We start from the raw sequence: 26,032 nt of genomic DNA on the forward strand, positions 1-26,032 counted from the left end.
CCCGTCGTGCCTTCCGACCAGCGCGCTCGAGAGAGGGCGCATACCCGGCCGCCTTCCCACTCCCTCGCTCTGCGCTCCTCCTCCAGGCCTGAGCGGCTGCCACCTGGCTGGCGGTCAACGGCGAGGCTGCTCTGCACCCTCGCCCTCTTCGCCGCAGCGGGCGGCTGCCTGCTCGGCTGCCTCTTCCTGCCCGTCCTGCGCGGCGAGTACGGCGGCCTCGCCGGCGACTTGCGCACTCCTCAATCCGTGTCTGCTCGGGACGCGCCCACGACATGTCCGAGACATTTCCCCACAGGCGACCTGCGCGCCTCGGCGGAGGCCTCCTTCTCGCTGGCGGGCCTCGGCGCCGCGGCGTACGACGCGGACCCCATCGCGAGCCCGCCCACGAGGAGCTCGAGATGAGCCGAGATGAGCTCGAGATGAGCTCGAGATGAGCTCGAGATGTGCCGAGATGAGCTCGAGATGAGCTCGAGATAAGCTCGAGATGAGCTCGAGATGAGCTCGAGATGAGATCGAGATGAGCTCGAGAGGAGCTCGAGATGAGCTCGAGATGAGCCGAGATGAGCTCGAGATGAGCTCGAGATAAGCTCGAGATGAGCTCGAGATGAGCTCGAGATGAGATCGAGATGAGCTCGAGAGGAGCTCGAGATGAGCTCGAGATGAGCTCGAGATGAGGTCGAGATGAGCTCGAGATGTGCCGAGATGTGCCGAGATCACGAAGGCGGGCTCACGCGGCACGCGCCTCTGCGCAGGCGGCTGAGCCAGCTCGTCTTCTTCCTCACCACGCTCGGCTGCCCGCTCGGCTGGCTCGCTCTCCTCGCCACACGCTCCCTCGCCGCTCTCTCCCGCGGCCGGCGGCGGCAGCTGGCGCGGTGGAGCGAGCTGCTGTACGCGTGGTCGACGCACGAGGTGCTCGCCGCTGGCCTCTCCCACTCAACGCTCGACCTCGGCTCAGCCTCGGCCAGAGTGTGTGCTCGGGCGCGTCTCGGACAGGTGCTCGCCGTCGTCCTCTTCAACTCGGCGCTCGAGCTCGGGCAGTACTTCCAGTACCTGCTCGACCCGCGCTGCGAGCCCATCAACGCGCTGCTGCGCGAGTACTTTGCGGACCAGCTCAGCGAGCCCAAGTGCCTCTCGATCCGCGCGACGACCGGGCCGGGCACGTTCGTCCTCGCCGCCGCCGCCGCCGTCTCCACGGCCGCGGGCCTGCAGATGCACTTTTCGATGCGGCGCACCGCCGCCGCGACGCTCCCCGTGGCCGCTCACCCGCTCGGCCCGGCGCCCGATCTAGCGTCCGACTACTCGCCGCCGGACCCGCAGAGCGCGGAAGGTGTGGTGGAGGCAGCCACGGGCCGCTCCCCTCCCTCCGAGGCGGCGCCGGCCCTGGCTTTGCCAGGCCAGTAGAGCTCGAAGTAGAGCCATAGGGGGGGCGTGAGAGGCACACGGCAGCCACGATCGTGCAGGGAGAGTGCCGCTTGTGCCCTTTCTCTGCTATACTGTTGTAGTGGGTAAACAATATAGCTCCGGACCCAATACAAAGCTGCACGCACGTAAAGCTTTACGGATATGAGAGGTGGAGAGGGTGGCAGCTGGGCTGACACCGCTATGAGACCTGGGCAGCGTCATGCACCACGCCTTCCAGCGGCTCGTGAGCTCCGAGAAGATGGCGCCGTTCGCGTGCGACACGTCGCGCAACTCCTTGATGTCGGTTTTCAGGTTGAAGAGCTGGTGCGAGCCGGGCGGGTAGCCGCGAAGGTACTTCCAGTCGCCCATGCGGGCGGCGCCCTGCTTCTCGCCCTTCCAGAAGAGGATATCGTGCGGGCTACCGCCGCTGTACTCGCGCACGTAGGGCAGCAAGTCCACGCCGTCGCTGTCGGTCCCGGCCGGCATCCGACCGTGTGCGGCGGCGATGAAGGTCGGCAGAAGGTCGAAGGACATGACCTGCTGGCGGTAGATGCTCCCGGCGGCGATCTCGCCCGGCCAGCGGAGGATGAAGGGGATGCGGCTGCCACCCTCCCAGAACTGGTTCTTTGAGCCGCTGAATGGGCCAGGGTCGCCCATCATGATGTGGCTGGGCCAGTGCGCCTCCCAGCCGTGCTGATCGTCGGGGCCGTTGTCGGAGAGGAAGGCGATCAGCGTCTTGCCGCCGTCGAGGCCATACTGATCAAGCGTGCTCAGCACGCGTCCGATGCCCTCGTCGATGGCGGCCATAGATGCGCTTGGGCTCCGGCTGGACGTACGAGTACCGCACGTTCGCCGCCGCCGCCCTCCCGGTGGCAAATAATAGCCCAAGTCGAAGAGTGCGCCCCGCCCTCGGTATCTGGGCGGCAGGCGGGACTAGAGAGGCACGCTGGTGCACGGATGGGGGCGCGAGCCGCCATCTTGGACTGTGAGGCGAGTATTTGCAACCGGGAGCTCGCCGCCGCCCCTACACCGCCGCCGCCGCCCTCCCGGTGGCAAATAATAGCCCAAGTCGAAGAGTGCGCCCCGCCCTCGGAATCTGGGCGGCAGGCGGGACTAGAGAGGCACGCTGGTGCACGGATGGGGGCGCGAGCCGCCATATCTTGGACTGTGAGGCGAGTATTTGCAACCGGGAGCTCGCCGCCGCCCCTACACCGCCGCCGCCGCCCTCCCGGTGGCAAATAATAGCCCAAGTCGAAGAGTGCGCCCCGCCCTCGGAATCTGGGCGGCAGGCGGGACTAGAGAGGCACGCTGGTGCACGGATGGGGGCGCGAGCCGCCATCTTGGACTGTGAGGCGAGTATTTGCAACCGGGAGCTCGCCGCCGCCCCTACACCGCCGCCGCCGCCCTCCCGGTGGCAAATAATAGCCCAAGTCGAAGAGTGCGCCCCGCCCTCGGTATCTGGGCGGCAGGCGGGGCTAGAGTGGCACGCTGGTGCGCGGATGGGGGCGCGAGCCGCCATCTTGGACTGTGAGGCGAGTATTTGCAACCGGGAGCTCGCCGCCGCCCCTACACCGCCGCCGCCGCCCTCCCGGTGGCAAATAATAGCCCAAGTCGAAGAGTGCGCCCCGCCCTCGGTATCTGGGCGGCAGGCGGGGCTAGAGTGGCACGCTGGTGCGCGGATGGGGGCGCGAGCCGCCATCTTGGACTGTGAGGCGAGTATTTGCAACCGGGAGCTCGCCGCCGCCCCTACACCGCCGCGGCCGCCCTCCCGATATGCGTCGAGAGTCGACTCTCGACTGCTGAGAGAGTTCATCCCACCATCAGCACCGTATTCGCCCACAGCATGCCATGAGATTCATATAGGTCTAGTGTACACATCAGCTCAGCGAGACCAATATCTCCAGCCTCCTTCATCTTGGCTGCTGCTTGGGAGCCAACACCTGTGCGAAGTGAGTGTCAGAGTGTCGGAACTCGGTGGGAGCATCCGTCATCACGTTCACACGACTCTTCACACTCGCTCGAAAAAGTGAAATTTCGTTTCACATGAAATGTGAAGTGAAAGTGAAAGTGAAACCGATTCGCTGTTTCCATGTGAAATCACGAACCCTGTTCCCGGCCGCTTTGTATATCTCGAGACCTCGAGAGAAGGCCGCCGCAGGGCCCAAGTCGTGCGTCCTACGCTCGCCGAGCAACGGCCGCGGAAAGAACGGGAAAGTGAGGCTGATGACTGCACTCCAAGTGCTCCAAGTGCTCCAAAACTACAACGAACAACTGACTGAGGACGTGTGAGAGACGCAGACTACTGCCAGTTTCATTCAGTCAGTATGTGTGTGCGACTTGAGCGAGCTCGGCACATTACATCCGCAACTCAACATAGTTTACTATTCACAACATGGACGAGCAGTGTGTTTGTTACGAGCGATGGCAGATGACTAAATAAACAGTCAGTTGCACCGCGTCATCCAGCTCTCGCACTCGTTGAAGCAGTCGTAGCCGCTCGAGCCCGTGGTGCCCGTCTCGCACGCCGGGTCGAAGCCGCCGCCCGAGGGCGCGTTCGGGTAGCAGTGGGTTTCCTTCGTGCACCAGCTCTCGCCCTTGAGGTCGCAGCCGCAGGCGGGGAGCGCGCAGACGGGGCACGCGCCGCTCCAGACTGGGGCTTGGCTGTCGCTCGAGCAAGGCCCGCAAGTCGTTGGGATCTCGTTCGCAACGTAGTCCTTGGCGTCCTCGAGGCTAAGCCCCTGCGACTGCAGCCATTCGATCCGAGCGCCGCAAGTGTACTCCCCCCCCTCAGGGCCGAGCGCTGGCGTATCCCACACGTCGCTGCAGTCTATCAGCCCCGAGGGTGGAGGGCTGGAGGGTAGCGGCGAGGGTGGGGGCGGCGAGGGTGACGGCGACAGTACTGGCGGTGGCGGCAGCGGTGGCGGTGGTGGCGGTGGTAGTGGTGGTGGCGGTGGCAGCGGTGGCGGGCTGGGGGGTAGTGGCGAGGGTGGGGGTTGAGATGGAGCCGGCGGAGGCGGAAGCGGTGGCGGCAGAGCTGGAGGCGGCGGCGGCTCCAGAGCCGATGGCGGTCCGCCTTGGTCGCATCTGGTCATCCAGCTCTCGCACTCGTTGAAGCAGTCGTAGCCGCTCGAGCCCGTGGTGCCCGTCTCGCACGCCGGATCGAAGCCGCCGCCCGAGGGCGCGTTCGGGTAGCAGTGGGTTTCCTTGGTGCACCAGCTCTCGCCCTTGAGGTCGCAGCCGCAGGCGGGGAGCGCGCAGACGGGGCACGCGAACTCTCCGCCGGATCCGGCGGCCGGCGGCGACGGCGACGGCGGCGGCGGCGACGCTGCCGCCGACGTCTCAAAGGTGGCCGCCACGAGAGGGTGGTCCGACGGGTAGCCATTCACCGAGCGCCACGAGGCGGCATCGGCGCCGTTGGTGAAGATCATGTCGATCCCGCCGTTCGCTACCAGCTTGAGAGGGCCGCCCGCCGCGCCGTCTAGCACGTTGATTGCGGCGGAGCCTTCACCGCAGTTGAAGTCGCCCGTGTAGACGAGGAAGTCGTCCGGCGCGATGTTGTCGGTCACGGCGCGCATCCAGTTGTCGCCCAGAGCGGTCGAGCAGTCCCCGAGCGGGCCGTGCGTGTTTGCAAAGAAGACGGTCGCCCCCGTCGTGCGGTCGAGGAGTCGCACCCACACAGTGACGCGCTGGCCGTACTGGTCGGACCCTACCTGCATCCAGCCGGCGCCCAGCCGATCGAACCTCTGGCCGTCCCACGCCACGGGCGCGGGGTTGTCGCCGGGGCCGGGGATGCCCGTCGGCGCGAACGAGTCGAAGCGGCCACTCATGCGCGGCACGTTGCTGATGACGCTGCTCACGTCCTCGCACTCTTGGAAGCCGATCAGGTCGAAGGCCTGTCCTTCGATCGTCGCGTACAGAGCACCCCACCGGTTGTTCTGGCCGACGTTCCACCAGTAGAGGTTGTACGTGACAATCTCGAGCGCGACGACCGCACCCCCGGTCCCTGCCGGCGACGGCGGCGGCAAGGTGGGAACGCCCTCCGGCGCGCACGGCCCGCACAGCGGCGGGAACTCCTCGCCGACCTGCTGGCACGCGTCGGCCTCGCTCTTGCCCATGTTGTCCATCACCCACTGGATGCGCCCGCCGCAAGAGGCCGAGGAGTCAGGCCCGACGGCTGTCGTGGCGAGCACCCCCTCCGTGCAGCTGCTCACGCCACACATCTGGGAGGAGGGCGGCGGCGGCGACGGCGGCGGCGTTGGCAGCGGTGGTGGCGGTGGCGGCGGAAGCGGTGGCGGCGGAGCTGGAGGCGGCGGCGGCTCCAGGGCCGGTGCTGGTCCGCCTTGATCGCATCTGGTCATCCAGCTCTCGCACTCGTTGACGCAGTCGTAGCCGCTCGAGCCCGTGGTGCCCGTCTCGCACGCCGGATCGAAGCCGCCGCCCGAGGGCGCGTTCGGGTAGCAGTGGGTTTCCTTGGTGCACCAGCTCTCGCCCTTGAGGTCGCAGCCGCAGTCGGGGAGCGCGCAGACGGGGCACGCGAACCCTCCGCCGGATCCGGCGGGCGGCGGCGACGGCGACGGCGGCGGCGGCGGAGGGGCGAGCGTAGGAGATGGCCCCGCGACCGGAGTCTCCACATCCGTTGGACCGCTTGGCCCAAAGAGGGACTGCACGTGACTTGTGAAGGCGGGTGGGCACTCGATAGGCATGTACTTGATGCTGTACGTCTTGCCCGTGGTCCAGCCCCACTCGCTAAAGAGGCGGCACCCGCGCTGGTACGGCTCTGGCAGGAGCGAGCACCTTGCGTCTCCCGCCTCGCGCGTGTTGTCGTAATCGAGGTACCACTCTCCGAGAGCGAAGGATGCGTGGTTGGGGTCCCTGCTGACCGGCTGGTACTCCCACCCTCCCGCCCCGTCCTCCCTCGTCGGCATCCCGCAGGTATTCGAGAGGCTCCACTGAAAGGTGTCGAAGCCTGGAGCCGCAATGTCAAAGTGCGCGTCGGTCGTGCCGCACGCCGCGGGAGGGCAGCGGTTCTTTTTCATCGCGATGACGCGCCATGTCGGCTGGATCGAGTCGGGGTTCTCCAGCAGGACGCACTGCCCGCAACCGCCTTGTCCACTGGCGCCGCAGCAGCCGTCGTCCGGCCCGAGCAGCTCCGACAGCCGATCCGACGCCGCGCCAGTGACCCACAGCTTCTCGCCGTACGCTGAAGGTCCTCCGTGGTCGTTTGGGTCCTGCGGCGCATAGCCCGCCGGGGACCAGTACTTTGTCGCGTCCCACGGGCTGAGCGTGCTCGCGTCGCAACCCTGGCCGGAGCAGTCCCAGTAGTGCGTTGCGATTAGTTTATCAGGCCTCCAGGTGACAGGCAGCACCGGGGTTGGCGCCGGCACTGGCGGAGGCGCCGGCGCCGGTGGAGGCGGTGCCGCTCCCGCTCCTGCCGGGGTGCATACGCTGCCGCTGCCGCCGCACTTGGACGGGAAAGCCTGCCGCACCGTCTCGGTCACGGAGGCAAGCAGCCGCTCTGCGAACTTGGTGTGCCCAGCCACGTTTGGGTGTGTCCAGTCGCTGTAGTCGTCTCGGCAGTCCAGCCACGGGGCAGACAAGCTCCCTGTCTGAACGACGCTCACCCTGGCATCGCCAGCCTCCGCCACGGCCTGCTCGATTGCGCCCTTGAGCCAGCCTGCGCTACTCTGGCAGCTGCAGATCAGCGGCACGACCGCAAAGATGAGCGCGTCGGGCTGCGACGAGCGTACGACTTGGAGCAGCTCCGTGTACCGCGCCGTGAAGCGCTCGGTGGTGGGCGGCCCATACACGTGGTCGTTGGTTCCGCCATTTATGATGACGACGTCTGCTTGCCACTGGGCGTGATCCCACGCGGTCGGGCAGGAGCCCGCACCGCCGGTCCACCAGTGGACACGGCAGTCGTACTGCCCGCTGATGATGCCAGAGCCGGCAGGGTCCTCCTCGACCAGCGAGACGGGGATGCCCGAGCGGGCCACGACGCGCCAGTCCCAGGTGCCCCACGCGTCAGCCATGCGCCGCTCGTAGGAGGAGAAGACGTCCTCGAGCTCGAGGCTGAAGGTCTGCCCATATTCCGCGAGGGCCTGGTAGCCGGCTGTGATGCTGTCGCCAAGCACCTCCAAGCGCAGAGGGTTGCTCGGCAGCGTGAGCGGAACCAGCTCGCCTCCGAAAACGCCGATGGACTGCACTCTGCTCTCGCCGTACGAGCCCTCAGAGCTGCGGCCGCACCAGAGGGAGTGTGTGCCCGCGCTCGCGCTGACGCTGAGCGAGCGCATCTCGAATGAGGTTAAGCGCGTCTCGGCCATCGCCGTCCCGCCACAGGTGTAGACGAGGCTGCCCGAGTCATCGTCGAGGCTGACCTCAGCGGCGCAAGCGGATGGGCACGAGAAGCGCACGTGGAACGCGGCGGGACCCCACGCAGCGGCCGGCACGTTGGATGGGCCGGCGTACCACCGGCCGACGAACTGGACATTGGGGAGCGAGGCGAAGGTTGGCATGGTAGCACTGCAGTTTCGAGGGTGCGCCGCGGCGAGTCAGGAGCGGTCGTCGACGTCGCGGTCGTCGGCGTCGTGTGGGCTGAGCGCGAGACGGCTCACTGGCAGGAGATGCGGGCTCAGCGCGCGGGGAAGGCGCCTCCTAGGGATCCTAGCGTGACGCGATGAAAGGCGCGCACTCTCTCGAGGTTCTCGAGGTTGATATCCTTTGGCCGCGTTGGGTAGCGAGGATTGGTGTGACGCGATCCACGCAGGCGTGGTTTCTGACGGCCGACCGTCAGTGCACGGAGTTGCCCCTTCTCCGACTGCCCCGGCTAGTTCACGAGGTAGGTCGCGCGGGGCTGACCCCATGCGTCAAACCCGAGACCTAGCGCGGGTGGGTTGGGGGGGGCTCGCTGCAAGGAAGGGCTGCGTAAGAAGCCGATCCCCGTAGTCCGCCCCGCTCCTCCCCATCGGGCCGCATGAGCGGCCGCGCCTCGCAGATTCGTTTTCGCGCCTGGGTCAGGCGCGCGGGGCATCCCCCGGGTCGCTCGACCAGCGATCCGAAGAGTGGCCGCTATGCGAAGGAAAGAGTGGGGCCCTCGACGCCTCAGTCCGGCCCTCCGAGGGGGGAAGGGAATTGCGGGGTCCCCACGGGCGCCTCAGTTCGGCCCTCCCGAGGCGCGCACGTTCCCCGCCTTGTCTTCGCCTGGGGTCCATGCCCGAAGCCCACCCTGTGAAAATAGAAGAAGACACAATGGGTTTGCATAGTTGGCTCAATTATAGTCGGGATTTAAAGCTCAATTGCACGCGCGCACAAACACCCACTCATCCCGGGAGGGCAGGGAGGGACGTGTGTCTCGCGCCTTGCGGGGGGGGAGCGGAAAGGAGGAACCTCTTCCCAAGAGCACCACTGTGTGTGTGTGTGTGTGTGTGTGTGTGTGTGTGTGTGTGTGTGTGTGTGTGTGTGTGTGTGTGTGTGTGTGTGTGTGTGTGTGTGTGTGTGTGTGTGTGTGTGTGTGTGTGTGTGTGTGTGTGTGTGTGTGTGTGTGTGTGTGTGTGTGTGTGTGTGTGTGAGAGCGCGTCCGCCGGCACGCTCGCGTGTGTGCGTGCTAGAGCGCTCAAACACGCGCTCATCGCTAGGGCGCGCGGGGCGCGTCATCGCTCACACCTCCACACAAGCGCGTGTGCAAGCGGATACCGCATCTACTATACACGTTTCCTTGTCCAGAGAGAGAGCGCTGCACTAATATACCCGTCTCTGTCTGCCGGGAAGGCCGCCGTCACCGGCTGGGCGTGGGTCTCGTCGGGCGGCCCTCTCTTCCCCGGGCTACATCTCGGTGGAGCAGGGCATCACCTTCGAGTCCCTCGGCCGCGACGGATACGCCGCGTGGGACGCGACGCCGGAGAACGGCAAGGCGCAGATCCTCGGCATCGTGGGGCTGCTCGAGATCCTCGGCGAGTCGGCAATCAAGCCGCACTACATGGTGCACCGCCCCGCTCGAGAAGCCCACAAACACACATCCGCGCGCACTCGCACGCCCCCCGCTCAAGGGTGCTTCCCTGCCTCCGACAGGCCGGGGGCACGCCGGGCAAGATCCCGTTGCTGTGGGACCCGCTCGGCTTCACCGCCAAGCTCTCTTCCGAGGTGCTCGCCGAGAAGCGAGTCTCGGAGCTGAAGAACGGCCGCCTCGCCATGATCGGCGTCATATCGCTCGTCTCCGCGCACTTCATCCCCAACTCGGTCCCACTCTTGCCCTGATGACGCCTCTTTGCCGGGCGCGCAAGCCTTCATTGCGTCTCGGCGACGCATACGCGCCGCGACTGTAGCGTGGAGGAGCGCCGCAGAAGTCATCCTCTCGCGTCTTAGTCCCCTTGCTTCGACGCCTCGTGTGGCCCGACCCGTGAGGAGAGTTTATTCTTCGTTGACACCACGCAGTCTCACACCACGCTGAGTGTGCCTCCCAGTGCGCGCCAGTCCCGTGCCATCCCCAGTGTTCTGCATGAGAGTTGTGGTGTAGAAAGGAGAAATTTAGGGGCCGCCTAGATATCTCGTATCTGCAAGAGCAATCTGATCTACGCTCCACATCTGCAACTGCATCTCTCCGACTCTGTGCACCGTGGTAGCTGGTTCTCTCTGCGGTACCATACGGCTCTTACGTCAGTACAGCCGCTCACAAGAGATATCACTTCATTTCTTGCAGTTCTCTGATCAGGTATAAGAGCGTAACTACGGACCCGCAGGCCGCACGGGGACCGGGACCGGGGCTCCACACCAGTCAGTCCGCGGTCAGGGGCCCCCGCGGTCACAAAACGCAGGCTGCCGCCATAGCAAGCGCCTCCGTGCAGCGCCCAGTGCCTACGCCGGTGCTGCCTTCTTCGGCCCGTATACCTTCTTCATCAGCGGGTTGGTACACAGCTCGTCACTCGAGGCAATGTCTTCCGTACAATACTTGGCATATCCGGCCTTGTATATCGCCGCGTTCGCTGCGGCGAACGTCTTCTTCTCGTCCGTGCTCCGTGTGGACGCCTTCTTCCCCTCTTCCGCATACATCTTGCCTCGATCCTCGGTGAGCTTCTTCTTCTCCGCCGCCAGGCTCTTCTTGTCCTCCTCACTCGTTGCCTGTTTGAGCCGATCGCCCACCTCCTTCATCTTTTGCGAAAACGAGTAGGCCCTGCACGGTATGCGCTCCTGATCCTCCGTGCCTGAGCAGCAGCGCGCCCCTCAGAGACTGCGACTCTCTCCCCTCAGCGCTTGCGCTGGGAGTGGCTTTGTGTGGCATTTTGAAGGTGTGGTCGATTGAGGAGAGGTGCGATTGGATAATGAGAGATGTGCCGGCACCTCGCATCTAGCTTAGTGCTAGCGCTCGGGCAGTACGCCGCTTGCAGCTTCAGTCGATAGGCACTGTATTTGGCAGCGTCTTGTCCAGACGACGCCAGCTGCGACTGTGGGTTGCGCTCCTCCGGGTCAGCGGCAGCGGGTGCCTGGGATGTGTGTGTGTGGGATCGTGGCAGACCTGGCTATTGGCCTTCTTTGCCGGTGTGAGCCCCGGCATGCCGCCCTTGGGATTCGTCTGCTTGGGGGCATTTTGCCCGGCTGCGAGGGCAGCGAGCGAGCACACGAGCGCCAAAGCCCGCGTCATCTCGAGGCCGCCAAAAGTTGCTCTTCAAGTTTGCAAAACAGAATTTTACAACAAAAGTCCCTCGCACAACACTGGGCACGGGACTGGCGCGCACTGGCACTAACACAGGTACACCACGGGAGCCGCCTAAGCGACTCCTGCGAGGGTGGCGAGGCACTTAGCTCCGTGCACCCGCCCACCCCCGCCGCACAGGCAAGCTCATTCACGACCTGCTCTGCGATGGCCGTGTGAAGAACGACTGAGATGCGCTGCTTCTGCAGCCCCAGCCAGCTCTTGGTGGTCCAGGTCACCTCATCGAGGTACTGGGCCCGCGTCAGCTTGTTCTGTAGCACGTCCGCCGCTCTCCGGAGGATCTCACGGACCCCCTTTCCGAACCCGCCGAACGATTCGAACAGCAGCAGCTGCACTTCGACGCCCTTGTCTTCCCTGGCGTAGCGATAGTCCCCGCCACAAAACAGAATTTTCAATCCCGGCTTCTAATAAAACAAAGAAAAAATACAAGTAGGCACAGACGACGGCTTCCTTCTTCGTTCTTCGATACGCAAGCCGTCGCAAGCACAAACAAGAATTTTACTTTCGCAGCACAAGTCATCTCTCTCTGGCTGTTTCGTGTGTGGCAGGTGAGGAGTCGGAGTGAATACGTGGGCAGTTCATTTATTTATTTGGCAACTGCCACGTGCATCACCTCACACACCAACCAGAATCACCGCTGCCGCACTTGCCTGTGGTATGGCCAGAGCGGCTGCCCCCACCGACTTGCCGCCGTGAGTCTCGTGACAGAAGCGGCGGCACCGCCGCCCGCGCAAGATGCGCGCGCAGCCGCACGCCACGGCTCGAGCAGCGGGTTGCGCGGCGCCCAAAGGTCGCCCCGGCAATCTCTGCGCGGCGGCCTCCTGCGGGCTGGCCGAGGAAGCTGCGCCCCGCTGGCGCAGCAGGTCGGGTCCGTCACGCGCCATAAGCGGCGCGCAATGACTGGCGGCGGCGGCGCCGCCGCCGCCTCTGCCGCCACTGGCGGCGCCTCTACCGCGACCGGCACCGGCGGCGCCTCTGCCGCCACCGGCACCGGCGGCGCCTCTGCCGCCAGCGCGCGCTGCCGGCTCAGCAGCTGGCTGAGGCGGAGCAGGGCTCCCCTCTCGGCCAGGGGGCCTTCCCCTGCCGACGGCTGGCCCGCGCAGAGGCGGCAGAGGCTCGGACCGGCGCTCGAGGAGGGCTTGGGGGAGTCTCCAGCTGCGGCGGCAACAGCGGCGACACGGTGCCCATCCTCCCTGGGAGGGAAAGACTGCACCAACACCAGTGGTGGCGGCAGTGGAGAGGGTGACGACGTCGACGACGCTGGCAAACGCGGGGGCGGCACGGAGTGCGACGCCGATGGAGGTGCATGCGGCGGGTGCGGCTGCGGGGCGTCGGCGACGACGCGAAGCTCTTGTGCCGCGCGCCGGGGACTCTGCACAGAGGGAGAGGGGTCGTTCAGAGGGAGGGGATTTATGCAGAGGTGGGGGGAGCGGCTCGTGGGGAGGGAGGAGCGAGCCGCGACCGCCTGCACGACGCCGCGCAAACGGCCCCAGCCGCGGCGCAACGAGCAAGAGCGGGCGAATCGCGCCCCCCGCCCCCACGAGAGAAGGTGCGCAACGCCCCATCGCCGGAACGCGTGCCGCATCTCGCGCCGCACACGGTACTCAGCGGCCGCCGCGGCCAGCTCCCGCGACACGGCCGCGGCCGCAGCGCCGCGCGCAAAGCGGCGCAGCCCCAGCCTCGCCGCCGCGAGCTTCGCCATCCGGGAGCGCAACACGCGCCGCATGTCTAGCGCCACGGCGTCCGCCCACCGCACAAAACCGCGCTGCACTCGGCGCGAGAGCTGCAGATTGCACGCGGCGTGGAGCGCCGACGCCACACGGTCCGCCGCCGCCGCCGCAGACCACGCATGCAGCGCCGCCGTCAGCCGGCGCCGCCGCGCTCGCAATTGCAGCCACGGCGCGCGCGCCCTGCCAGCGGTGTAGGTGCGCCATGCGTGAAAGCAGCGGCAGGTGAGGCGAGTGCCGTGGAGGGAGCACGCGGCGCGTCGGTGCGCCTATTGCAGCCGCGCCGCTCCCCTCTCGCTCCTGTCACGCGCGCACTGGGGCGGCAGAGACGCGGGAGCGCGCCGCCACGCGCCGCTTCGAGGGCAGCACCGCTCGCAGGGTGTGCCTGCGGTGAGGACACACACGAGTGTGAACGTGGGTACGGCCTCGCGCCGTGTGCTCGGAGGACCGCGTGAGTACGAGGGGTACGAGCACGGTACGAGCACAGCGACTACCGCCGGCCGGCGAGGGCGGAGGTGGCGAGGGCGGCGGCGGCGAGGGCGGCAGCGAGGGCGGCAGCGAGGGCGGCAGCGAGGGCGGAGGTGGCGAGGGCGGCGGCGAGGGCGGCGAGGGCGGCGAGGGCGGCGGCGAGGGCGGCGGGTAGTTGCACTCCGGAGGGGAGTCCGAGCCCGAGGTGCAGACACGCAGCTGCATCTAGTGGGTGAGAGGTGTGTGGTGGAGTGTGTAGCTAGTGGATGTGGGAAGTATGTGATGGTGGAGGATGTCCCCACTACCCACTGGGGTCATTAGCATAGCATGCCTCCTCTCGAGGGCTAGTGGGACGACAAAGGGTTCTATCTTCAGCTGGCTGGGGCGGCACACCGCCACGCGGCGAGCGCGGCGCGCGCGAGTGCGTTGGGCTCGCGGGCGGCGTGGGCGCGGGCGGCGAGGTGTGCGGCGCGGACGCGGACGAGCGAGGCCTTGTACCGGGCGCGCCACGCCTCCCACGCCGCCGCTGCCTGCCGTGCGGCCGTGCCGGCTGCGACGGCCTCTGCGCGGCGGCGGCACGTGGCGCGGGCCGAGGCCGTCCTCCGCCAGCGAGCAAGCAGCGAACGGCGCCGCTGCTGGCGACGCGCCTCGAGGGACGCGCGCGCCCGAGCTCGCTCGCGCGCGACGGTGCCCCACCAGCCCATCCCTCGCAGCAGCGAGATGCGGCGAGACACGTCGCGAGCCGCCTGCGCGGACCGGGTTGCGGCGTGCGCCCAGCGGCAAAAGCAGCGGCTGCGGACTGCTACCGTGTAGCGGCCCTCGGCGACGCCGGCGCGGAGAGTGGCCGCGCGGCAGACGGACCTCATCCGGAGCACCGCGCGGCGCATCTCGTGGAGCTGCTGCAAGGCGAGGAGGCGCGCCGAGAGCTGGCGCGACGCAGCCGCCGCGTGCCAGAGGTGCCACGCAACCAGAGAGCGTCGGCGCGAGACGAGGCCGCCGCCGCGGCCGCCGCGTGCCAGGACCGCGGCGGCGGCGGTCGCGGCGGCCTCGGCGGCCTCGGCGCCGCCCTCGGCGGCCTCGGCGGCCTCGGCGCCGCCCTCGTCCTCGCCCTCGCCGTGGCTGGCAAAGGAGCGCCGCAGGAGCGCCAAACCGCTGAAGCCGCCGCAGAGGGCGCGGCACGCAGCGGCGGCGCACGCCGCCTGCCGGCGCAGCGAAGCGAGATCGCCGCCAGCCTCACGCCGGACATCCGCCGCCGCCGCCGTCGCCGCCGCCGCCGCCGCCGCCGCCGCCGCCGCCGCTGGTTGCCTGGCTCCCCTCGACCTCCTCGCACTCTCCACGCGCCCCGCCAGAGCAGGGCCGAAGCGCGATGGCCGCGCTGCAAATGGGTTGAGCGCGCGGGCCGGGCAAGAGTGGGGCGAGGGATGCGTGGGTGTCGGGTGCCTCCAGGATGTGGCGGCGGCGGCGGCGATGGGGGCGGCCGTGCGAGAGGTTGCGGCGCTGCACGCGGGGGCAGACAGAGGAGCCACGGCACGTCTGGAGGCTGCTGCAGAGCAGGCTGCCGCAGCACGCGTGGAGGCTGCTGCCGAGCAGGCGGTAAAGGGCGATTCCCCAGCCGACGAGGCGGCGATACCAGCGCCGGGTGCGGCGGCGAAGGAGGGGGCGGGGGTGGCAGCGGCGGAGGCGGCGGCGGCGGCAGCGGAAGGGGCAGCGGCGGCGGAGGGGGTGGCGGCGGCGGAGGTGGCGGCGGCGGAGGCGGCGGAGGCGGAGGTGGTAGCGGCGGCGGCGGCGGCGAGCGCGAGGCGCACCCCGGACCTTGTCCTCGCCAAACGTCGCCACGCGAGGAGGGAGCGGCGCGCGACGGCGGCGCGGTCGGCCGAGGCGGCGGCGAGGCAGAGGGACGCGCGCAGCCGGCGTGTGAGCGAGGCAGAGGCGAGCGCGCGCAACGCCGCCCTCGCCCGACGCCTCTGCACCATGCGACGAGCGGCGGCGGTGGCGCGGGCGAGGGCAGCCGCGCGTCGGCTGACGGAGCGCCAGCGAGCGAGCAGACGGGCGTGGAAGCGGCGGCGCGCGGCGGCGGCGGCGGCGGCGGCGGCGGCGGCGGTCTCGTGCGGCGTGTGGAACGCGGCGACGAAGACGGTCCACACCGCTCTCATCGTTGCGAGACTGGTAGACACGAGTGCCTCGTGCACCAACCGGCGGCGGGTTGCGGCGGCGGCGGCGTGGACGGCGAGTGCGAGGAAGGCCCTCTTGGCGCGGTGCTTGTGCAGCAGCGCCGAGAGCAGCGCCCACCTAGTCCCATGGCGCTACGGTGGGCCGGCGCGGCTCTCAGCCCACCTAGTCCCATGGCGCTACGGTGGGCTGGCGAGGCTCTCAGAGCCGCTCGCGCGCCAAGGCCCCCGAGGCGCAACGTTGTGCTGGCGAAGCGTCTACCGTGCTAGCCAAGGCGGCTGGCGCTGTGAGGGGCGAGATCTAGGTCGCCGACTTGAAGGCGGTGCCATCCCACGAACCGACCGCCGTGCGGCCGTGCTCCATCACGGCACGCCGCGCCTCTGCGGCGGCTGCCCCGCCGCTCGACTGGCACCGCGAGTGGTGCGACTTGCCGGGCTCGACGCCGCCGAGGAAAGGCGACCCACGGAAAGTGCCAGGAGCGCCCCCCGGCCCCGGCGGTCCTGCTCCCGCCGCAGCTCTGGCGGCACTCGCGCAGAGCGGATCCAGCTTCTCGCATTGCCTCTCGAGGCTCTCGATCCGCGCAGTGCTCGCGTGCAGCTGCTCGAGGGCCGGGCCTAGCGCCTACCGCCGAGAGAGAGAGGCGGGGTGAGGCTGATAGACAGACAGCTGTTGCGACGGAGCCGCCTTCCCCAACGCCTCGCGCAGCCGAGCGCGCGCCTCGCGCAGGGCACACGCCAGCTCCGACGCCGTCGCTGTCGCCCTCGCCGCCTCCCACGCCGCCGCCTCCTGCACCGCCACCGCCTGCCCCTCCACCGCCCTCGCCGCCGCCGCCGCGCGAGCAGGGCGCGGGACAGGCCGCGGCGGCTGCTGCGGGGGTGGCGGCGGCGGCGGCGGCGGCGGCGGAGAAGAGGTCGAACCAGCGTTGAGGATCTCCGGCGCACTGCGGCCTCCCCGAGCAGCATCGAGCAGGCCGTGAGCCGGGCGACAACCCGGATGCGGCGGCGGCGGCGGCGGCGGCGGCGGCGGCGGCGGCGGCGGCGGTTCTCGGCGGCGGCGCATGGCAGGGCGTGGGGCAAGCCTTTGCAATGTGTTGGGCGCTCCAAGAGGAGAGGCCGTCTCTTGCCGCGCCGCCGCCTGCGGCAGCGGCTGCCGCCGCGGCCCGTCAGGGTGCCTCTGCTGCCGGCGCGCCACTCGGCTTTCCTCGTACCGAAGCAGCAGCTCGTGGTGTGGCGGCGGTCGTGCGCCCGCGACGAGGCTTGCGAGACGGGCCACCTCTGCCTGCCGTGCTGCAGCAACTGCGTCAGGGTCGCACGGGTGACGAGCCGACACGCATGACGGCGGCACCAGCGCAGCCTCCGCCGCTGCATCGCCGCTCGTCACTGGGTGGGGCTGTGGCGCACGCGGCCGCGGCGCCGGACTGGGTGGCGCTGCGTCGCCTCTCGGGATCGAGGCTGGCTCGGGCAATCCCTCGAGAAATAGGCGGACATGCGAGGCACTCATCGCCGGCGCTTGAGTGGCTGTCCCAGCTTGGAAGAATTTCGGCGTGGCTGGTTCTCGAGTTTCTCTTGCTCCTATTTCTTCTTCCTAGCTCGGCGAAGAGTCGGGAGTGTCACTCAGCCCCGGACGCAACCATGACCATCGAGATCTACTACTGGCCCTTCCTCGTCCGCGGCGCCTCCTTGGTCCGCATGCTCGAGCACACCAAAACGCCGTACAAGTACATTTCCGACAAGGCCCAGATGGCAACGGTGCGCTGCCAAGACGCTGTGATCCCTCCATCGCCGCGCTGCGTGCACTGCGGAGGTTCTCTGCGACCTGCGCGACTCCGTGCCTCGCGCGCCGCAGGTGTGCTCTGCCTTTGGTGCGACGAGCGGCGACACTTTCGCGCCACCCGTTGTCAAGGACGGAGACTACCTCGTCAGCCAGTCCGTCGCTTCCTGCCGCTGCCTCTAGATGCGGGGAATGCCCCATCACGCACTGGTGTCTCGAAATGCTTCACACACACCATGTCTCACGGCACCCCGGTGCCGGTGCCAGTCCCAACTCCTCTCAAGACACCCCCTTCTCCTGCAGGCCTCTACCTCGGTAAGAAGCTCGGGCTCACGCCGCCCGGCTACGACGACTTCAAGGCGATCCAGTACTGCTCCGACATCGTCGACGCCTTCGAGGGCGGCGTCGGCAAGAACAACGAGGACACGCACCGCGGCCCTCCACAAGCGCCTCGCCGAACAGCGCCTCGTCACGCGTGCGAGGAGGATGGGTAGGACGGCGCCGCCCTCAAGAAGTACCTGACCGGCGAGCGGTTCAAGGCGCAGCTGTCCAACCTCGAGCGAGCGATCCAGGGCCCGTTCTACTTTGGCGCCGAGCCGTCCGCCGTCGACTTCTTCTTGCTGCAGCACATGGACTGGCGGGACGGGTCGCTGTTCGCGCCGCTGAAGGAGGGCTGTGAACAGGGTCTCTTCACACCTCTAGCTGTGAATAGGTCGCTGTTCACACCGCTAAAGGACAGAGGCCTCGACGCGCTGGCGCCGTACCCAAAGGCGAGGGCGCCGGACCTCACCGGCCGAGATCTGTTGGCCGAGATGTGATACGAAGCGCCCCGACGCGCTCGCTCGCCCTCACGTCACGCTGCAAGAGCGGCGTCTCTTCAAGTGGCTCTACACAGACTTGTCATTGAGAAGAAAGCACCCCCTATGGTTCACACCTCGAGCCGTGAGCAGGTCTGCGGCGTGCATGCCGCGCTCAAGGCGACCGACGCGTACAAGGGCTACTCCGGTGGACTGCCCTTGCCGGGCCCAATCAAGGACGAGATCCTCGACGCGGCGGCGGCGTAGAGCGTGTAGTTCGGGGTCGTCCCCGGGCGCGGTCGCGGCGGCCCCCTTTCGCCCAAGTCGCAAAGAGCTGCATGCCACCGAAGGCGCTGTCGAGGTTCGCCGAGCGCGGCGCAGGTTGGAGGACGCTGCTGACCCGACGAGCGTAGAGCGCTGGTCAGAATCCGTTATGGCGGCGCGACATGCACACGAGCTGCGGCCGTGTCGCCGTCATAAGCCGTAGCGGCAAGGCGCGGGACCGTCTGTGGCGAAGTGGGTCGCGTCCTCCGCGATTAATTTCCTCAACTCACCCTCCACACGGCTTAACCTTACCTCTATCCTACGTTAACACCTTACCTTAAGAGAGTACCACACCCAGTTCACCGATCACCCCACACTCCCAGTCCCACGCGCCGAGCTACCGTACGCTACGCAGACTTTGGGCTTGGCGCCCCATGGCGACTCCGAGCCGCCCGCACCAGCTGCGCGCCTCCCGCCGGGGCTGGCAGGCGTCATCCGTCAAACTCAAGCAAGGACGACCCCATTGAGATCGCGTGAATACGTGTTCACACTTGCGGGCATGCGGTGCCGACGGAGCGCCCCCCCCCCCCCCCCCTGCTTGGTCGGCCGCGCGATCCGAGATGGAGCGCCGCTTCGAACCTGGTTTGTGGACCTCCCGCACCTGTCCTGACAGTCCTGACAGAGTCCTGACAGAGTCCTGACAGAGTCCTGACAGAGTCCTGACAGAGTCCTGGCGGGGTCCTGACGGCGCACGGTCTTCACAGTGCTCACAAGTGCCTCCGACGAGACCTCCACCTTCCTTCACTGCAACCCTCCTTCCCCTCCCCCCCAGCAGTGAATGATAGACGCCCAGCCCCCCTTTCGACCGTGCGCGCCCTCTGCGGAATCGTCCTGATGGGGCAGTCCTGACGCAAACTTGAGAGTCCTGACAAGCAAACTTGAGAGTCCTGACAGAAACTTGAGAGTCCAGACAGAAACTTAGAGTCCTGACAGACAAAAGAAATCACGCTCGCTCTCGCGCCACTCGGCTCGACCATGAAAGCGCACAAGCAAGAGAGGCGCGGCCATGGTGCAGGCAACGTTACAGCCGGCAACGTGCAAGAAGGCAGCAAAGCTCGGCCACGACGTCCATGGCCCGCGCCCCCCCGATTTGCCACCGGCGGCCTGCAGGCCAGCGCCGAGCAGCGGACCGACTGCTGACCGACTGCTGACCGACTGCTGACCGAGGCAGCGCCCACGGCAGCGCCCACAGCAGCGCCCACGGCAGCACCCACGGCAGCACCCACGACAGCGCCCACGGCAGCGCACACGGCTTGGCTGGCCATGTCAGCCGCGCAGGGACCCTCCCGCGGGTCCAACCCGAAGCGCTCGACCGCTCGACGGCGCAAGTCGGCTGACGGAGCGAGCCGCATAGCCCTCCAGTGCTCACCGCAGGATCAGGCCCGACCGGCCCACGCTCACGGCCTGGCCTGCCTGTGGACCAGCAAACTCGTTGGCTGTACGCGAGCAAAGAGCTGCGTGGCTGGGTTGTGAGCATACCGTCCCCGTTGCGCCCTTTCCCTCAGTGGAGGGCCGTCCCTGCCCTCGGGAGTAACTCGACTGTACACCCCTCCCTACTCTCTAGCTAAGGGCTCTGTTCACAGCGGGGGGGCAGTGGTTGTCCTGGCGGAGTCCTGGCGGAGTCCTGACAGAGTCCTGACAGAGTCCTGACAGAGTCCTGACGGAGTCCTGACAGAGTCCTGACGGCCTATTTTGGAGGTTTTCAACTTTGAGGTATTGTTACTATGTGAGGGTGAAATGAATGAATCAGTTCTTTGGGACAGTGCAATCCTTTTAATTATTACCTCCAACTCAAAAAAAGTCTGATGTCAAACGGACAACGGGGTCCCTTATGGTGGCCTGTAAGGGTAAGGTGCGGGAGGTCCACAAACCAGGTTTTCGCGCATTACTTGCGCGCCGTGATCTTGCGCACGCCAAGAGTGGCGGCGGCCGTGACGGCCACGGCAGCGGCGACCTCGAGCGATGAGAATGGCTCGACCACCTGGTCGAGCAACGAAGCGAAAGCGGGCGACGGGGTGGGGAGGAGTGAGGACACGTGAGATACAACTTGGGACGGCGGGAGAGGGCTCACCTCGCCATCGATGTAGTGCATCGGCTTGGGGTTCACGGCCGCTACGACGAGGCGGCCGAGGGTGGGGCAGACCGCCTCGACGAGCGGGACGAGGTACTTGTTGCGCGCGACTACGGCCGGACTGTTGTACGAGGTCGCGACGCCGTCGACGACCGGCCAGCCGCCGCGCATGGTGAGCGGGCTGTGCAGCCCGTCGGCCACGACCTTGGTTATCTTGAGGACGGGCGCCTGGCAGGAGGGGGGGGGGGGGGGGGGCTCGCATCGGGAGAGGCAGGTGTGTGTGTGGTGCTGGGGGTAGAGACGCGCCTGCACGAGCGTGTCCGCGGCCGGCGACGCGAGCCAGATCGTCTCTCCGACGGCAACCTCGGACGCCTGCTTGAGCGCCTTTGCCGGGCCGGCGGGCAGCTTGTGCGTCGGGGTGAGCGTGACCGTCGCCGTCGCGGTGGCGAGCGAGAGGAAAGCCGCCTTGGCGGACGGGTCGGCCAGCGAAAAGGAGGAGACGACGTCGAAGCCGAGGGTGCCTAGTAGAAGTAAGCGACTGTGAAACAGATGAAAACGCTGCCTCTCACGCCATCGAAAGCGAGGGTGCCGTCGGCCGCCGCAGCGAGGATGGAGTCGCCGGCGGAGAGGGAGGAGAGGGGGGAAGTAGCGCCGTCGGCGCGCTGGACCGTCGCAGAGCTCGGGAAGCACGGCGGGTCCGACGGAGGCGGCGGCGGCGGCGACGGCGAGGCGGAGGGAGGCGGCGGCAGAGGCGGCGGCGAGGCCGGCGGCGAGGGAGGGCACGCAAGCGAGCCCCACGAATTCCCCACGAATCGGTCGTCCCACACGATCGTCTGTGCGTCGAAGCTGGCGTGCATGAGCGCCTTGTTGCAGTCGCTGAGGAAGGTGGCGTCGTGGAACATGTAGTCCATGTTGAGGGCCGCCGACACGTCCCACGAGCTGAGGTCCTTGTCGAAGGAGGAGGCGCCGCGGAACATGCCGTGCATGTCGCGAACCGACGACGTGTTCCACGATGAGATGTCCTTGTCGATGCCGTCGGCTCTTCTTGTGTGCCGGCACAGAGCTCCGTGCAAGCCGTCCAACGTGATCGTGACGAGTGTATCGCTTTGACGGATCGACCGTACTTGTTATCAAGACTGACATGACGTACACAGTGACACATCAAACGACACATGCTCTCCCACCCGCCGGGACGCAACTCTGCTGTTGGGGCGACACTGGGCACGGGACTGGCGCGCACTGGCACTAACACAGGTACACCAGATTTTTAGAAGCCAACCATCCAAGCCAACAAGAAATATACGTACGACTAACTGACAGCTTTCTTGCATTTGAGTGAGTCACACACACACGACATACACGAGCACACGACACCACACGACAGGAACACAGACACAGACACAGACATGGCGCCGGCCCCCTGATTTAGAGACCTCGAGAGAGCAAAACTGTACTCCCCCCCATTCTGTACCCCACACCACATTCCCCCGTCCATTCTGTACCCCACATTCCCCCGACGGCCCTTTGCCTGACTCCACACAAGGCAAGCCAAGCACTTTACTCGTCCGCTCGCGCTTGCCGCGCCGCATTGCGCCCGACTATGCCGCCGCGAGCTGCACGCCTAGACCCCCGCGACGTCTATTGCTCACGGAACCCGCCGCCCCCTCACCACCCCCACCACGCGATGCGCCGTCGCTCGTCGCGCGAGCGTCTGCACCCCCCTCGGCGCACCGCCTGCCTACTCCCGCTCGCAGGTGCAGCCGCTGCCATCGAGGAAGCCGCGAGACGCGTCCGCTGCTGCCCATTCCCCGCCCTTTGTCCCGCGCGACCGCCCTCCCTCTCTTCTAGCAAGAGAGCGACCCGCTCTCGCTGCTCGCCAATCGCCGCCCGGCTCCAGTCCGAGCGCCGAGGACGCGAGAGAGCGTGCCGGCGGCCTCGTCTCGACGCTCACGCCGCGACGTGCTGCCCGTAGGCGTGGCTCTCCTCTCTCCGGCTCGCTCTCTGTCTTCCCATTCAGCATGCACATGCCATTTATGGACCATTCCCGAATGTCCCCCTTATTTCTTTTTCTCTCTGAGGCGAGGCTGGAGGGCATGGGGGCGGGGGGCGGCTGGGGGGCTGGGTGGGTGGGTGGGTGGGTGGATGGCGGGCTCGAGACTGCGCGACTGATCCTCTTCCGTGGGAATATTCCCCCCGAGATTGTATCATCCCGTATACCCCATAAACCCCCATATTGCCATATACCCCCATATACCCCCATATACCCCCATATACCCCCCAGACACGTCAATACCAGTTTGTTACCCTCTTTCACACAGTCGCGGTCCCGTAGGCGCTTGCCTTTCCTGCTACGAGCCGAGATCGACCTGAGATTGAGAGCGCTGGCCTGCACTCCCCCCATGGGACACAATCTTCAACCGCTTCTTGACTCTCTGCAGGAATTCATTCGATCAACATGCTCAAACTCGCGCTCGTGCCGGCCGCCGGTGACAAGCTCGTGCTCAAGCAGAGCATCATGCTGCTCGCAACCTTCCTTGCCTTCATCACGTCTCACGCGGCTAGCTTCACTGCTGCGCGAACGGGCGTCAGCCCCGATATGGCTCTCGATAAGCATAAACCAGCAGCTACTGAAGCACTTCCCCCGGAGGAGATCGAGGAGATCAAGGAAGCCTTCGACTTGTTCGAATCGGGGTGCAAGAAAAAAGGCTCGACATGCGAGACTGACTCAGACTGTGGCCACACAGAGGACCATGAAATGAACTGCAAATGTGTGAGTCTTCGGTGCAAGGAAAATGTGCAGAACAACTACTGCAACGAATACGGTTCGGCGTGCACGCGCGACGGCGACTGTGGCGGCCACGGCTGCAAGTGCTACGAGGACGGCTGCCAGAAGAAGAAGTAAAGGCGAAGGCGGCGGCGGCGGCAGCACACAATGTGGTGGAGAAGCCTGAGGTGTGAGATTTGGGGAGGTGCGGGCGGCGCAAGGAGTACAAGGGCGTCGCGCTGCCCTCAGCGGGGTGGTGTGTCGCATTGGGTACCCAAACTTCCGGCGGGGAAGCCGCCGGACTGGATGCTCTCGCCCGACTACAAAGGCTTGGAGTGGCGTGTTTACGGCAGCTGGCCCAACTGCGTGCCCATGAAGAAGGGGCCGCGGCGTGACAAAACCGGCCGATGGGTGTCTAGCGGGTGGGTTGAATAGTCTATAGTCGGCGTGTGAGAGCGGGGAGGGCTGCGCGAGGTTGGAAGGATCGGCTTCTTACACAGCCCCCTTCCCCGCAGCGAGTCCCCTCCAACCCTGCCACCCGCGCTAGGTCTCGGGCGGCGAAGGGGTCACTCCCGGTGAACCTTCTTTTCTACCAGGCTGGGATTGAGAGCAGCCTCGCTCTCAATCCTAGAAGTCGAAGGATTGTGAGCAGCACTCCTCGCAATCGTAGCATCTCTGTGCGATTGTGAGCACCCACGCTCGCAATCCTACGTCTTCTAGGACGAAGAGCAGCTCCGCTCACAAGGTGACTGGTGACGCCTACGGCTACTACCAGCGCGCTCACAATCCGAGCAAAGTCTAGCTAGGGTTGCGAGCAGCTTAGCTCACAATCCTGGCAACATGCCTCCGATTGCGAGCAGGAGCGCTCACAATCCTAGCGAGGCGCTCACAATCCTTCGACTTCTAGGATTGAGAGCGAGCTAGCCTGCCTGGTAGAAAAGAATTTTTCAACAAAACTCCCTCGCACGACACTGGGCACAGGACTGGGCACGGGACTGGCTCGCACTGGCACTAACACAGGTACACCACGGGAGCCGCCTAAGCGACTCCTGCGAGGGTGGCGAGGCACTTAGCTCCGTGCACCCGCCCACCCCCGCCACAGGCAAGCTCATTCACAATCTGCTCTGCGATTGCCGTGTGAAGAACGACTGAGATGCGCTGCTTCTGCAGCCCCAGCCAGCTCTTGGTGGTCCAAGTCACCTCATCGAGGTACTGGGCCCGCGTCATAGAAAAGAAAGAAGGTTCGCCGTCACTCCCGACGACCTCGGGAACTAGCCGGGGCAGTCGGAGAAGGGGCAACTCCGTGCACGGACGGTCGGCCGTCAGAAAACACGCCTGCGTGGATCGCGTCACACCAATCCTCGCTACCCAACGCGGCCAAAGGATATCCACCTCGAGAACCTCGACACGCGCCAAAAGCCGATTTTTATTGTGGTGTTTTTGAAGGCTTGCCTGCGCCTCCGCGCCGCTGCTGCCAGCGAAGCTGCGCACTGCACTCCCATGTCGGAGACGCCCGCGCGCCCTGCGCAGCCGCGCCGGCCCCGGGGAAATCGGCTGCAGGTCGTCGTGCGCAAGAGGCCGCTCAGCGGCCGCGAGGCCGAGCGGGGCCGGCGCGACGTGCTCGACATGCAGGCGGACGCCGAGGGGGCGTGGGTGATCGTGCACGAGCCCAAGACCAAGGTGGACCTGACCGCGTACATCGAGACGCACAATTTCCGCTTCGACGGTGCCTTTGGCGAGGCCACCACCAACCGCACGCTGTACGCCGGCTCCGTGGCGCCGCTCGTCTCCCACCTCTTCGCCGGGCGCATCGCCACTTGCTTCGCCTACGGGGCCACCGGCGCGGGCAAGACGCACACCATGCTCGGCTCGCCGCAGGAGCACGGCATCTACTCCCTCGCCGCCAACTCCATCTTTGAACGGATGGAGGCGTCGAATGGCGCCGGCGGCGAGGGTCTGGTGCTGCGGGTCTCCGCGTTTGAAATCTACGGCGGCAAGGCGGGCACCACACCAGAGATGCAGCCGAGATGGCCCACCGCCCGAGACTGCGGACGAGTCCCCTCTGGCGGGCATCGCACGTGAGTGGCGAATTTAACGAGCGGCTGTTTGGCTTCAGGTGTTTGACTTGCTGCGCGGGAGCCTAGAAGCGGAATATCTCCCCATATCTCGCTCTACGCCCCCATACCTCGAGGCCTAGAAGCGGGATATCTCCCCATATCTCCCTCCACGCCCCCATACCTCGAGGCCTAGAAGCAAAGATGCGGATTCTGTCTTGCCGCAGCGCTCGAGAGGACACGCACTCGGCCGCATTCGGCCGCATTCGGCTGCATGCCCTGTACTCGCATCGACTCGCCTCCCTCTCTCGTATTCGCGCGGCGCTCAGACTCGGCTGCACGAGAGACCGTCCTCCCGCCCCGACGTCGGCGGGTGCATGCCGTCCTCCCGCCCCACTCGGCGTGCCTCGCGCCCCCGCAGGCACGCCAGGAAGCTGTGCCCGGTGCGCGAGGGCTCGAGGGAGCGAGCGGGGCCTATTCACAGCTGCAGGTGTGAAGAGAGCCTGTTCACAGGTGCGCGAGGACTCCAAGAAGCGAGTCCACGTCGTCGGCCTCACGCAGCGCCACTGCCACGACATCGACCACTACGCCTCCCTGCTCGCCGCGTCGCACGACGCGCGGCAGACCGCGGCCACGATGGCCAACGGCGTCTCGTCGCGCTCGCACGCCGTCCTGCAGCTCGCGCTCTGCAGGAGGGCGGCGGCGCGGCCCGCGGCGCGCGGGAGGCGCCCCCCCGCCGGGAGGGAGGAGGAGGAGGAGTTTTGCGAGGCGCGCCGGGTCCCCC

The 26,032-nt window shown here is 66.8% G+C and overlaps 9 protein-coding genes across 9 annotated transcripts in view; 5 read left to right on the top strand and 4 right to left on the bottom strand.

The window, feature by feature from the left end:
* EMIHUDRAFT_456266 (hypothetical protein) overlaps positions 1–1,401 on the top strand; it is a gene marked incomplete at both ends in the record, with an annotated part of 1,561 nt that extends 160 nt beyond the window's left edge. The window contains 3 exons of the mRNA XM_005784029.1: positions 296–353; positions 753–909; positions 994–1,401. Of these exons, the coding sequence (XP_005784086.1) occupies positions 296–353; positions 753–909; positions 994–1,401 (623 nt within the window). The remainder of the gene's footprint in view (positions 1–295; positions 354–752; positions 910–993) is intronic.
* Positions 1,402–1,488: 87 nt separating this feature from the next.
* Positions 1,489–2,208, bottom strand: EMIHUDRAFT_231651 (hypothetical protein; the record flags this gene model as incomplete). The annotated part of the gene is made up of 1 exon (XM_005784030.1): positions 1,489–2,208. One exon carries the CDS (start codon positions 2,206–2,208, stop codon positions 1,489–1,491), a length of 720 nt encoding a protein of 239 aa, XP_005784087.1.
* A 6,163-nt stretch (positions 2,209–8,371) lies between these two features.
* On the top strand, positions 8,372–9,651 carry Lhcf9_2 (chloroplast light harvesting protein; the record flags this gene model as incomplete). The annotated part of the gene is made up of 3 exons (XM_005784031.1): positions 8,372–8,410; positions 9,239–9,376; positions 9,466–9,651. The coding sequence occupies 3 exons, from the start codon at positions 8,372–8,374 to the stop codon at positions 9,649–9,651; spliced, it is 363 nt and encodes a 120-aa protein (XP_005784088.1).
* A 597-nt stretch (positions 9,652–10,248) lies between these two features.
* Positions 10,249–11,714, bottom strand: EMIHUDRAFT_231655 (hypothetical protein; the record flags this gene model as incomplete). The annotated part of the gene is made up of 5 exons (XM_005784032.1): positions 10,249–10,564; positions 10,732–10,835; positions 10,907–10,986; positions 11,190–11,508; positions 11,709–11,714. 5 exons carry the CDS (start codon positions 11,712–11,714, stop codon positions 10,249–10,251), a joined length of 825 nt encoding a protein of 274 aa, XP_005784089.1.
* Positions 11,710–12,711, bottom strand: EMIHUDRAFT_442163 (hypothetical protein). Its single transcript, XM_005784033.1, has 2 exons — positions 12,570–12,711; positions 11,710–12,476 (listed from the first exon to the last, which is right to left on the bottom strand). The coding sequence occupies exons 1-2, from the start codon at positions 12,687–12,689 to the stop codon at positions 11,736–11,738; spliced, it is 861 nt and encodes a 286-aa protein (XP_005784090.1). The 5' UTR covers positions 12,690–12,711; the 3' UTR covers positions 11,710–11,735.
* Positions 12,712–17,099: 4,388 nt separating this feature from the next.
* Positions 17,100–17,421, top strand: EMIHUDRAFT_231657 (hypothetical protein; the record flags this gene model as incomplete). The annotated part of the gene is made up of 2 exons (XM_005784034.1): positions 17,100–17,216; positions 17,314–17,421. The coding sequence occupies 2 exons, from the start codon at positions 17,100–17,102 to the stop codon at positions 17,419–17,421; spliced, it is 225 nt and encodes a 74-aa protein (XP_005784091.1).
* Positions 17,422–17,474: 53 nt separating this feature from the next.
* Positions 17,475–18,302, top strand: EMIHUDRAFT_456267 (hypothetical protein; the record flags this gene model as incomplete). Its single annotated transcript, XM_005784035.1, has 4 exons — positions 17,475–17,642; positions 17,733–17,884; positions 17,951–18,052; positions 18,134–18,302. 4 exons carry the CDS (start codon positions 17,475–17,477, stop codon positions 18,300–18,302), a joined length of 591 nt encoding a protein of 196 aa, XP_005784092.1.
* A 1,942-nt stretch (positions 18,303–20,244) lies between these two features.
* Positions 20,245–21,416, bottom strand: EMIHUDRAFT_112716 (hypothetical protein; the record flags this gene model as incomplete). The annotated part of the gene is made up of 4 exons (XM_005784036.1): positions 20,245–20,340; positions 20,431–20,658; positions 20,743–20,895; positions 21,000–21,416. The coding sequence occupies 4 exons, from the start codon at positions 21,414–21,416 to the stop codon at positions 20,245–20,247; spliced, it is 894 nt and encodes a 297-aa protein (XP_005784093.1).
* A 3,278-nt stretch (positions 21,417–24,694) lies between these two features.
* EMIHUDRAFT_112717 (hypothetical protein) overlaps positions 24,695–26,032 on the top strand; it is a gene marked incomplete at both ends in the record, with an annotated part of 3,754 nt that continues 2,416 nt past the window's right edge. The window contains 3 exons of the mRNA XM_005784037.1: positions 24,695–25,272; positions 25,670–25,691; positions 25,762–26,025. Coding sequence (XP_005784094.1) covers positions 24,695–25,272; positions 25,670–25,691; positions 25,762–26,025 — 864 coding nt within the window. The remainder of the gene's footprint in view (positions 25,273–25,669; positions 25,692–25,761; positions 26,026–26,032) is intronic.

This window comes from Emiliania huxleyi (assembly GCF_000372725.1).
Source record: "Emiliania huxleyi CCMP1516 chromosome Unknown EMIHUscaffold_174, whole genome shotgun sequence".
Lineage (NCBI taxonomy): Eukaryota > Haptophyta > Isochrysidales > Noelaerhabdaceae > Emiliania > Emiliania huxleyi.